This window comes from Rhyacophila brunnea, unplaced genomic scaffold (genome assembly GCF_057557595.1).
Source record: "Rhyacophila brunnea isolate RB1 unplaced genomic scaffold, BYU_Rbru_1.0 scaffold_11, whole genome shotgun sequence".
NCBI lineage: Eukaryota > Metazoa > Arthropoda > Insecta > Trichoptera > Rhyacophilidae > Rhyacophila > Rhyacophila brunnea.
The window spans coordinates 42,453,849-42,467,578 of NW_028232763.1; the positions used below are offsets into that span (position 1 = coordinate 42,453,849).

At 33.7% G+C, this 13,730-nt stretch overlaps 1 protein-coding gene across 3 annotated transcripts in view; it reads right to left on the reverse strand.

Annotated features, from left to right (window-relative positions):
- Positions 1-13,730, reverse strand: part of mv (lysosomal-trafficking regulator mauve) — a 92,759-nt gene that overhangs the window by 19,982 nt on the left and 59,047 nt on the right. For all 3 annotated transcript variants that reach the window (XM_085960418.1, XM_085960417.1, XM_085960419.1), the window contains 6 exons: positions 12,964-13,140; positions 9,297-9,504; positions 7,833-8,015; positions 6,851-6,919; positions 4,904-5,115; positions 2,613-2,830 (listed from right to left, as the gene is read on the reverse strand). In XM_085960418.1, coding sequence (XP_085816544.1) covers positions 2,613-2,830; positions 4,904-5,115; positions 6,851-6,919; positions 7,833-8,015; positions 9,297-9,504; positions 12,964-13,140 — 1,067 coding nt within the window. The remainder of the gene's footprint in view (positions 1-2,612; positions 2,831-4,903; positions 5,116-6,850; positions 6,920-7,832; positions 8,016-9,296; positions 9,505-12,963; positions 13,141-13,730) is intronic.

Consider the following 13,730-nt stretch of genomic DNA (forward strand, 5'->3'; position numbering starts at 1 on the left):
TGACATAGGGGTGAGGCCATGTGATTTATATGCATTGCTGATTGTCATTCCCAACTAAGCGGCGATACAAACGAGCGAGAGAAGGATAAAGTGTATGGCGCAGTTCCCATCGTAATACATCGCTGACTGCTTCTCTATTAGTCTGTACGCACAAATTTCATTGAAACTTAGTTTGAGAAATATTTAATTTCGGAGTCTAATAATAAAATTTACTAATATATAAATATGATAAAATATCCTACGCGAGCTACCGAAAATGCCACCACGAGCTACTGGTAGCTCGCGAGCGACCGTTTGGCGATCACTGATATACCCTGATCTCATAAGTCAACCAGACCAACAAACTGTATGGACCGATTTCTTGATAGATAAAAATTTCAGGTGGAAAGAAATGAAAGTCGTCCATAAGGGCTATGAAAGATATAAATGATTAACTTTAAAAATGTATAAAATATGTAAAATCAATATCGACTACTTAATCTGCAAACCAGATACTTTTGACCAAAAATGAGGTTTTGATAGTATTTTATTATAAAGCATGTTTTCTGTGCTCACACAAAATTTCAAATTCCTAAACCTATAAATAAATGCGTTATCATTCTTCACACAAGACAGCCAACTGCAGGTGCCGAATTTCCAATATAAATGGAACAACTGCGCTCTATATATAAATTTTCTTTATATATAAAAGGGAAGCTAAATAGTGTATTAATTCATAGTGCAGCATATTTGTATTTTTGGAATTGTTAAATTCCGCTTGATAGTTAAATTATTAAGTGTTTTCTTCTTCCTGAACAATTTGCCCAAGTGGAGTTAGCCGGTTTGCAGATTAAGTAGTCGATATATTAGAATGTAAGGAATATCTGGAACTATATAAATAATTGTTTTATAAGTTGATGATGACTATGTATTGTATAAAAGAGAGAGACATGCAGAAGCATTTTATAATTATCTGTAAGGAAACTACATTTTTTTTAATTGTCTAAAGAATTATTTTATATTTACAAAACACGATGTTAGATTTAAATTTTTACACCACGAATTGTACTGTTATAATATGTTATATTAAGACGGTTAGATAATTTCAAACATTACGTGTAAGGCAGAGAGTCGACGCGTGACATTTTTTAAAATATTAACCCTTAACACTCGAGTGCCGCCATATCGGCGGCATTAGAAGTTTCCCGTATTACTCGAGTGCCACGCCAATAAAGTCATTTTTTGTAATATTTTCAGCAATTTTTATAATGCGATTTCAATCAAATTAGAATGAATAATAATAGGTTATTACATTTATCTGAGAAAGAAGTCGGCAAAAGAATACTGCGTGCGTAATTTCTACATAGTATTTTTATCGGAATCTTCTCTTTTTTTATTCGTAGATCGCTTGCTTGCAAGCAATGTTTTTTTGTCACATAAATTTTATTTATTGAACGTTCCCAGACTAGAGTGAACTGAAGTTGTTTGTCACGCATGATTTTGAAGTGTGTTTATTTTTTTTATTGGTTCTCGCTTGCGCAGGGGCGTCTCGTATAGTTTACAGTTTTATATTTGAATAGACTGTTTTTGATGACAATACTTACTATTATATTATGCCGATTCAGAACCTTACAAATATAATGTGAAATACTCTAATGAGTCAAATGAAAATTATTACGTATCGATTTATTATTTTTTGAGAAATCTTTTGATACTGTGTATCGCACTGGGAATGAGTTGTTATGAGCCCGAAACTAATTTAGAAAATTTACGAGACGGCTGCTTATATTACAAGTGTATTTGAAGGCAAATCATTTGGATCATATTTACAGTCATAACTATATGTATGGACGATTTACACTTTATAGCGCTACTACATACCGCTATTTCATTACGATTCTGTGATAAGCTGATAAGCCAGGATTACATATTGGAGATTGCTTTGTGAAATACCACACAATGAAGAATTATAAATAAACTAAAAATAAGTACAGTATATTCATTATAAATCTATTTTATAGAAATAAAAAAAAATTAAAAAATTTACATTTTTTTCACCAATTAAATGTTTTATATTGAAATTATGCTTTTTACGGAAAAAAGTCTCGAGTGGGTGGTATGTACCTATAAAAAAATTTTCGAGTGGAAAAGGTTAAGGATAGTTAGACCAGGCATTGCAGCGCCTTGCGACACTCATAATTTAGCCAAGTAGTTGCGATCTTAACTAACTTCATTTTACCAATAGGGGTGATGGTTTCCACACCTCTATACTACTTTGTATTAGCATAGTAATATGTCATTAAGTACGCGTCGATAGCCACTTCAAAGCCTTTTAACTTTTTCCAGTTAATTTTTTTTAGAAATATGATTCGGCAGAATGCCACGTGCTATTATTATTAAAATTGATCTAATAATCGAATAGATCTTGGTTAGGCTCAAAACAACCGATCTTTTAAATAACAGAAAGCATTGTCCATTAAACCACTGAGGCTAAGGCTAGAGTGACAATTTTAGAGAATAATAAATACCTACTTAGTTGTGTCCTAAGTTTTTAAAATGATATCTTTCAAATCAAATCAGTAAATAGAATTAAATGAAATATTAAGTTTTGCTATTATTGAAATATAGCTTACTTTTGTATGGAGCTGTAAGACAGAGCCTGAACGCGTTGCCGCTGCTCGACATCTTTGGCTACTAAATGAGTAGCTTCTTCACCCAAAGTCTCTGAAGACAATATCTGGTCGGATGGCTGCAGTTCCGATATCCACCGCACGACAAAGGCTTTCATCAAATTATCCTCATGGTCTTCACTCGTAAATATGTCTAACGCGCTTGTCAGATACACAGCAAGCTAAAAATAGTACATAATATTTTCATAACTAAAATAAAGTACAATATAATATATAGAACAGGGAGGGGCGGCTTCACCTTAAGGGTTTGTAAGGACCATCCCCACATCATTATCATGTCAAAAATACACTTCTAATATTTTTATCATTGTCATAATATACCTACTTAATTACATGATTAAATGAACTATTTAATTTATTTTATTTATCTAAATCCGTCACAATTTTATAGCAATATTTATTATGATCATACAAATAAATAAAGCAATGATTGTAAAATTATGCGGTATTAAAATAATTAATTTAATTAAATACGCCCTATTTCATGGTGACACCTATGTACAAATTAAGAGAGCTATGGTGTCTATTTTTCTCTGACCGGGGGTCACTCAATCCCATCACGTCTCCGCGGTACAAATCTCATTCTATAAAGGATGTGAATGCATTAGCGTTAGTATACGGATACTGGGGAGCGAATCAAATGACCCCTGGTGAGTAAAAACCCTCGCTGTATGTCGGTAATGGTAAGTAATGATAATGGTAAGTCTATAATAATTATTATTATTAATTAGGTTAATATTTTTAAGCATGCTTTATAGATATGATTAAGTAATGACTCTAATAATCATATTATTCTGAAAAATTACTCATTTCCTCATTGGTTCTCATCCAAAGGTTAACCTTTTTACTGCCGGTAGGTGTATGTATGGCGGTTACCTTGCACGCCGCGAATTTTATTGCAAAAATAAAAAATTAAAATCAATTTACGTTTCAAGTGGTAAAAACGAATTCTGTTTCAATTCTGCGTATATGACGATATTCCCAATATATGTCGTTGTGTGTTCAACATATTTGTATGTTTAAAATAATTGATTTATGTTAAGCGTTTACGTAAACTCCCGTTTAAAGCGGGACATCCGAAGATGTCATTTTTGTATGAGCGTCGTTTCAGCGCGAAAAGTTCGCGTCTTAAGACGTCATTGACAGCCATTCGGTTATTAAAATCATATTATTATAAGTAGCTCGGTACATAAGTAATGTATAATATGAGAAAGTAGGTAGGTATGCATATTTAATAATTAATGGCTAAACCCCACCACCTAGAAAGTCGTCGAGTCGCCACTGAGCACAGGTAATCCTCATCTGGTATGGTTAATAAGTATTGGACACGGTCAATGGGGGATTTGAAAAACAAACGAATTTAAACGTAACTACTTTATTAATAAACTAAACACAATTAATAACAAAATAAACGTCATACATAAAATGTATAACTTAGCAATAAACTGAAAAAAATAACATTCATTTTGTTCTGCGTTGCAAAAAAGAATTTACATACCATTTACCCTTCTTGGCCTGTGTGCACTTATTATGTAAAGTTTGTCAATAACTGTCAATGATCTGATGGTACACGCGTGACACTATCCATTATGACGATTCCTGATACAAGGCTTAAGGGTTATTTTAACAGTGAGGCTTTTATCTCACGTGAGCAAAATCCTAGATTGCAAATATGTATCCAAGAAAAATAGCCACGCACGAGTGTTAGTCATAAGTATTTGAACTTGTGGGTCTATTCTACACACAAGGCGGCTATCGGCAGCTATCTACAGTAGTTTATCATATTTATGTATTGAGGCGGTTAATTGGTACAATATGTTAACTGCATAAACTGTCAAAAAGTGCTATATTTTAACAGATCCTCTCTTAGCCGTGTTGACTTTTAGAGCGAGATCAGTTTTGACAAATTAGACGGCTGACTTATTGTAACAGTTATAATAAATCAATATGATAAACTACCGTCGATAGCTGCCTTGTGTATAGAATAGATCCACTGAGTGTTGTAATGACATATTAAAATTTAGTCGAATGCACACAGAAAATACACTATAAAAAGGATGTCAAAAGAAAACTAAATGAACATCAAAGTATTAAATTTTAATATGAAAAAAAGCACTAATTGAATTGATAGTAACAGAATGCCTGTCTTCAGTCGTGGGACACAGTTCGAACCCCATGATATGAATTCGATAACAGAGAAACTAGATCAATAAAATAAAAACATTAATACTCACTCTTCTCTGATTACTAGGATCACTCGGAGATATAGTTTGCTGTACGAATGGTGAAGAATCGAACACCGATTTAATTGCAATCCTCTTCAAAACTGGGGGATTGGAGGCGGGTGATATCATGGAATGGAAAATCTCAGAGAGTGCACCTTGACGATCACTGCCGCTGAGACTGCTCCACCATTTTGCACGCAGGCCGTGATTGCCACATATTACTGCAATGAAGAAGTTAATGTTCACCATTAATTTTTCGGGACTAAAATTATGAAGGTATAGCACCCACATCCTTACTAATAATCTAGAGAAATTTTGCTTAGCGATTATAAGTGCCGTAGCATAATTAATATCTTTAAAGATGTCAGATAGATGATGATAAGATTGTCAGCAAAATATGTGCCAACGAATCGATGGCGGAAATATTATTTAATTATTTTTATATACATTTTTCACATGCCGCCAGCGGTATCGGTTAGTGCCTACTCAGTGAGAAACGCTGATGGCGAAAATAATATTGATTAGTACATACATTTTTAGCATACAAATTTCACACGAATCTAATTACCAATTGCAAATAAGAACTTTTACCTCAGTAATATTTATTAAGTTAAAAATGCATTTCTCACCGAAGGCATGGGATACTCAGTGTCAGTATTATTCGATCGTGAGGGGTTCAATAAATAGGCTACAACGATTGAATGAATATCTCACTACGCTTTTATCTTGATCGTGTAACTGTCACTCAGTATCGCCAAGCCTCAGGCTATATATTGTCTCACTAGATTATATATATTATATTAGGTATTGACTTTATTGTACCTATGTAAACTGCACTTGTCAATCCAAAAATAAACTCGCCATCTCCTCCAGCAACTACAAGTCTTCATACTCCGCTCATCTCACTTCATCAATTCTCATCTCCACACACCCCAAAAAGATATTCTATTCAATCGAAATCATTGATGATTGTTGTTGCCCAATAGTCGATCTTATACAGTTCTTAATTAAATCTTAACACTTTATCCACCGCTCCCACCAACGTGGAGTCCTAGTAACTAACCGTTACAACTGCATAGTCTATACAGTCATATACAACCTTTTCATACAAAATACATTCGGTATTCAATTTTAAACGTGCAAGAGTGTGTCACTGCATTATTGAATGGCTCGCCCAAATAAGCGAGTCAAAAATACTAATAAAAATGTCTCTTCTGAGTATTTTAAAAAATCTGGAGTTTTGTTTTATTTTATCACTGTAATAACAAAGAAGGCATTACAATAAACTATGGGTCATGGATATGTGGTACTAATATTTATTTTACAGTGAATTAAAACCTTTTTATATATTTAAATTGAAATAGTCGAATTAAAAATCACAAAATTCATTCAATAGATTTTAACTGCAAAGCCATAAACAAGAGTGTTATTTGAAAATTTTATTGAAATATATTGTTACCTACGTTCAAAAGTTACATAATTTTTAATGTAGCGATCGAAAATTACTGACTTTTATCACTAGGCGTAATTTTACACAGTAGGTAGGTAAAGTGTTGACTTGACAAAACTTCTCTCACATGAAGCAGTACAAACAGGAAATGGGAAATATTTGGAGAGCATCATTGATATTATATACATTGATATAACTCAATTATCGAGACTTCAAACTTAAAATTTTTAATTTTACTTAGTGGCGGGATCTGCAGCTGATTTTTGTATATAAATCAGTAAAATTTATTGATTCTAAAAATTCACTAGTGTCCTATTAACAAGTGTAGCAAGTTTCACAAGTTGGCAGTTCCATTTCAGGGCTTCCTTCGTCCGTTGCCTGTGCACCTGTCACACCTACCTAGTTACGGCACCCAGTTAATTCATAAAGATACAGAGAAATTATGATAGTATACAATAAACTGTACATCAGAACGATGTAGAGAATGAGCAAAAAGGATTACTTACTCATAATGAGGATATTGAAAACTCTTTCAACCAAATTGATCTCGGCAGACGAAGGCTGCAGGTCTACATCTGGAAAAAAGGGCATAGACAACTTGGTATGTAATGGCATTTTAATGGTATAAAAGGAAAGACTTCGTACATACTTGTAGTGTCGTAAGTTACACAAGTTTGTTAATGTAAATTGTATAAATCAACGATAATATGTAATCCTACCGCCGATTCTAGGCAAAAATTTATTCCAAACATAAACTATGCCATCCCTATTGCCAGGAACATAAAAATATCACACAAACTCACACAGGTACTAACAGGCCACGGAGCAGTGAGAGCCTATCTAAAAAGATTTAAATTGAGGGACGATGATTGTTATCCATGTGACGACTACACATCTCAAACTGTGTGGCATGTCATCAACAACTCTGTAATAATAGAAAAGGAGCGATGGACTCTCAGAAATCTATGTAGACAGCATAACCATGCAATTGACCTCCAAAAACCTTATGAAATACTAAACAACAAAACAACACAAGAACACTACACAAAATATTTATTTCTGGCCATAAAGAATATTAAAGATATAAATGGAGGAACATAATTAACTGAAGATCAATGTAACTAACCCTCGCAATCACCTTGTACAAAAAAAAGGCCATGGTTATTTATAATATTATAAAGAAAATCCTACCGTAGAACTGACACAACTTTACAGTCCGATGCCACATTTGTGATTTTTTGCAAGGATGTCATTTATAAAATTAGTGTCTATTGGTTGTATTGAGTTATTACCATTGTGAACTGATGTAATTTCAGTAAAAATTACTCAATGTGTCTGGCTAATAAAAAAATAACTACATCCCATGGTGGCTCTTGACCGGCTACTAGAAACATTGGATGACCCTTCTAGTTCCATAAATTCAAGGATGATGTGCCCCCTGGAACTTAGTTAACTTCTGAAAAGAATATTAATAAAATTGTAGCATACCTCTATTGACTAGAAAAGCTGTCACATGCGTTAATAGTGTCCCGTGCCGGCTGGTCAGGTCGGAACGAGACAGCTTCGAGGTGCTTTGTTGCGCAGCAGGCCCTTTTACAGTTTTCCGGATGGCGCAGTTCCAAGGATCTGAACTTTCTCGGTCGCTACCGCCAGATGTTCCGCCGGATAGCACTACAAATAAAATATTAATTGCAGTTCAACTGTTTAGTGAAAGACTAGCCCAACCCACAACCCACGATCGCTCTTGACTTTATCCACATAAAAGAAAAAATAGACAGAATATACAGAATGAAGAAATAGACTGATTCGATTTGAATGTAATTTATCCACCTATTATTTTAAAAACAATAAGAGAGACAATGATTAGATGGAGGTGTGAACCCGCACACCACCTCATCATACCACCGCTGCTATCTGACCACTTTACCTATCCATAATAAATTGTTGCAAGTGATTTTCGAGAAGTTTTACCTTGTAACTTCTGCAACTTAGATATTGAGACTAGTAAATTAGTAATAACAATGTAGTCTAAAAGCTGTGAAAATTACATCAATATCGATCCAATAGCTTATGAGTTATAATGAAATAAACATACACAGAGAAAACCTAAAGAATCTATATTTCGTGCTTAGGTATCATGGTAATAGTCAAAATGCTAATCAAAAAGCAAATATTTCAAAATCACAGATGCTTCAATATACATTACCAATCTGATATATGTATTCAAACCGATTTTACAGTGTTAAGTACATAGTTTCATTATTAAAATGTTAATCTGATTGGAAGAATGGTCCATTCAGCTTTTGAGGCGTTCTTGCATCCTTTTTAAAATGAATCATTTCGTATCTATCAATGACAGCATTTCTTAACCCTTTTGATCTGCGACCCAATTTAGGGTAATAATTTTGGTTCACGACCCAAGATAAAATAAATAAAATAGCACATATTATGTACTTACTAACAAAAAAATATTTTATTTTAATAATACTAAATACAGTTTTGGTAAACAACATTTGATTCTAACGCTGTCTTTGATCTGTCCTTGTTTTCTCTCAAAAATTCATTACTTAATACTACACAACATACTGTGGCTTGTCTACTCCGTGATCATTAATGCAGGTGAAAGCAATTTCTAAAAATGCTCCTTTGTATTCAAGTTTTGCCATTGTGGGTAGAATAAATTAATATAAGCAGACTATAATATAATGGTAACAGAGAAACAGAGAAGAGAATGTCGTCTCGAAAGAAATTATTAGTTTTGACCACTGCGATTGCGTGAAATCCCAACGTTAAGCAGTGTTGCCAGAATATTGTTTTGTTGAGAATACTTCATCACCTACTAAATATACCAATCGACCGAATTTTGGGTCGCGACCCATAGATTAAGAAATGCTGATCTATGTGTATACGTTTGCACTTTGTTTTGTTAAATTTTAAAAAATAATCAGTCACCTGAAGCGAAATAGTTTACAGTCTTCATCTTGTCAGTTGTGGTGGCCATTTTAAGTTTCTCTTCAATGAAGTCGAGCTCCGCCTTGAAGAGTGAGCACTGCGTGTCTCGTATTACCCTCGCTACGTGGCAAGCGGGCAAGTTTACATGCGACCTCGATCGCTCCTTTAATTCCAAATAGCATAGTTGGAAATGCAAATCCACTCTAACCTATGATGAAAATCATAATTTTTAGTATTTCAGTCATAACAGTTATGTGAATTTTATGTATGCATATAATATAATATTATAGTCCACCGGCATGGTCGGAATTTCTATCAAATTGTGCATTTTTGTATAAAAGAGAATTTTCACAAGATGAATAGGCATATCCTATGGGTTGTTTTTAGATATTCAACCACATCAAAATTTACCAAGGAGTCCCTACATACCACAATGGCGGAGAAAAATTCAATTTTCTACAATTACCATCCGAATTGGTGGAGTTTTCAGTTTGGACGTGTATTTTATGGCTGTGAAAACCAATTTGAAGCTAAGGACTGTTTGCAAATAGAAGTCCATTAAATGCCAAAATAGTGGTCAAAAGTTCAATTTTCTATAAGTACAGTTTGGTTTGATAGATTTTTAGTTTAGAGATGTATTTTATGGTGCTGAATACTAATTTAAAGTTGAACTTGATATTCATTTTTCAATTGGAAAACTATGAAATACCAAGATGGCAACTAAAAAACTTAAAAATACTTTTATTTTTCGATTAATTATTTTTTATGCTATTATTTCTACACCCACGATAGCCGCGTGGCTTAAGCGCCGGTCTATAGTGTCGAGGGTCCCAGGTTCGAATATTGTTTTTCAATTTGTGTATAAGTCAGAGTATGGACCTAATAGGTTGAGCAAGTGGCTGACATCCATTTCTCGTAAAAATAAAATCTGTTAATGCAAACCTCCATTCTGTGGGGCCCATATGATCCTATTAGGATCGGACATGGTCAAATAATAATCTCCTATATATTATTATCCTAAGAGATTTTGGAAAACGCACCAATGGCTCATTTAAGCGACATTTTATTGTTATTTTTACATCTTCACTTCGAAATGTGCGCTTCCAAATTATCTACTGATTGAATTGACCAAATTTGAGAAATATCCGATGATTTTCCAGAAACGTGACATTTATAACCGATATTTTCTCATATAGCGTATACAATTCGCCATACTTCTTTTAACGTACAGCAGAATGACGTCTTCGTCGCTTAAGACCTTCTAATCCTTTATTTGACAAACGAATTCGATTATTTTTATTCAAATATCGTAATGTAGGCATTGGCGCACTTTTTTCCGGTGAAAAAATCATAATTTTGGTACAATTCACTACGTAAATAAAATTTTGACAGGCGCGTGCGCCACTGTCGGCCATTTCATAGATAACGTGATACTCCAAATTTGATTTTTTTAAATACTTCTTTGTGGCTGTTCACCCACTATTTTTGTTATTTAATAATTACCTAGGCTACTAATTTCCATACTAACAAAGTTGCCATTGCAAACAATGAAAGAAATTAATACGAATTGTTATAGTTATCAAAATGTGTGATATTGTATAATATCTACCTATTTTTATCGTCCCTATCATCATCAATCTTGACCTATCCACTGCTGGATGAAGGCCTCCTCAGCCTTATTCGACTCCTTACTTACACATGAATTGTTATATTTATCAAAATCAGTGATATAATATTATTATCTACCTATCTATATATAATGCCATTATCATCACGAGCCTCAATAAATCCACTGCTGGATGAAGGCCTCTCTACGTTGATTGTATTCTTGACAGTATTGAATTTCTAATATTATTTATCTACATATTCATATCGTCATCATAATCATCATCATCATCAACCAGGATCAATCCACTGCTGGATGAAGAGTTCCGCAACCTGATTCTACTACTATATTATACCTATTTCTATCGTCCTTATCATCATTGACCTAAACCCATCTATTGCTGGATAAAGGCCTCCCATGCCTGATTCTACTCCTTTCTGTCATTTGAATTGCTGTATTTATCAAAATCGGTGATATTATATTATATCTATTTATATTTCCATTATCATTATGAGCCTGAATCAATCCACCGGTGGATGAAGGCCTCTCTAAGTTGTTTTAATTTCTGTCGGTCATAATATGAATTGGTATATTTATCAAAATTCCTGATATTATATTTTCCCATTCATAATATCGTCATTATCATCATCAACCAAGATTAATCCACTGCTGGATGAAGGTTTTCCCAACCTAATTCTACTCTTCTTGGTCATATAAACTGCAATATTTTTTTAAATTTGTGTTTTTATATACCTACCATTTATATCGTCATTATCGTCATCAACCTGTATCAATCCACTGCTGGATGAAGGCCTTTTTAATACTTTGGACGCGGAAGACGCACACGGTGCGTAATGACCAGGCGGCCGATCGATGTAATTAACGTGCATTTTAAAGGGGGCAATTAAAATCTCATTATCTATTCAGCAGCGAAAGCGTTAAGCTGATTCCACATCTTTAGGTCTTATAAATTCCTATTCTTATCAGATATAATATGTATTGCTTCATTATTTATCAACATTTGTCTCGATATGAATGTCCCGCACCGGGAAACTATATTGTTTAAGGTTGATTTTTAAAACAAATTATGATTTTTAAAATATTATTCTGTGGCTCCAAGCATTTATTTTTTATAGACAATGAAACAAAATAATGTTTAAATTTATTTTTTATGCTGCTATCCTTTTTCTATTATGTAAATGGGACCCGAAAGAGATTAATATTCGCGTTATATTGGATCGCTATTTATGATAATCACGATTGAGATGTATAATTATTTATCATATTTAAATGCACATACCTACACATATATTGTATTAAAATTAAAATGACAGTGGTAGCAATCGGCGATTGCCAGCTGTTCTGCTAGGCTTAGCAGCCTGAAATGGTGTCAGATGATATTGAGAAGGCCAGACTCCAGAATAGACTACGCACATGACTCCAAATTTGTATTGGCAGTGACGACATGCATATCGTAAAACTGACAAATCAGATAAATTTTCAATTGTCTGACGTGAATGAAAATCCTTCCCGAAGGGAAAACTACGGCGCCGTCTATACACACTTTACAATTATTATATTAAAATCCAACACCAAGTCACTATGACGAAAAGCTGTCTGCAAGACCTAGCGAGACAGACTGGCGAGAGCCAGCTGGCTCAGCTAGTAAATATTATTAAGTCTATAAAAAGGTATTACACTTTGCTTTTATAAAAAAGCGCACTTTTTTTTAGATGTGCCGCTGGACTATGTAATACTATTCTGATGATTTAAGACAGGGGTTCAAAAACTTTTTCGTCAAAGGGCCAATGTTAAAATCAAAAATATTTGGCGGGACGCTTTTTCTTTTGTAAATATTTTCTGTTCTTAAAAAACGTAAGGCAAAAAAATATTTCATTGTGTCAACTTGTATTATTATCTAAATAATATACATTATTATTACTCTAATAATATTTAATTTTTTCACCATGTGACACTTTGTGAACCCCTGATTTAAGAGGATCACTCACGTTAGATTCAATGTTTTAGAGAAAGTAATCCAAGCATAATATGATTACTTACTTGTAAACTTTGTTGGGAGAATATTGTTTTAATTGCCACCATGTTTAGAAGGCCGCGAAGGTCTTCCAAGATGAGGTCTCTTCCGTCAAAGGAAGCATCACTCACGGAGCCGACTACTTGCAAACATTTCAAAACTACTTCACAGATTCCAATATCGTTTAGGACCTTTATAGTACCCTGAAAATTGAATATAATCACAGATTACGTGGCGATTCTATTTCAACAACGTACATAAAAATAATAATACATAAACATATTCACATATTCGCATATTCTCTGTATAACTCAGGTATGGCCAGTGCGTCGTTTGCGAAGGTATGATAAGATTTTGGTCGATCGCGGACATAATAATATATTGTACTATTTCTTGTTCAAACGAGTCACAACTACTCGACGTTACAGCTCTTAAAATCCGCCAGTTCTTATTTCTTCTCTTACATATCATTATCAAGAAATACAGTCATGCGAGGAAAAAATTCTACAGGAAAACATCTGGATATTGCGCAACTATGCGTTTTTATTCGATTGGTTTTTAAAGACATGTCTGCTTCAGAAGAATTATTAGGAACGATCCAAAAGAGAAGATATATTTAATGCATTTAAGTCGTATATCAATCATACTCGATTTCCTATTCATAAGCTAGTATCGGTAATGACTGATGGAGCTCCTGCTATGGTTGGAAATCATGTTGGGTTTATTACTTTATGTAAAAATGAGGAAGCAATACCCACTTTTATCAGTTATCATTGCATTATACACCAGCAGG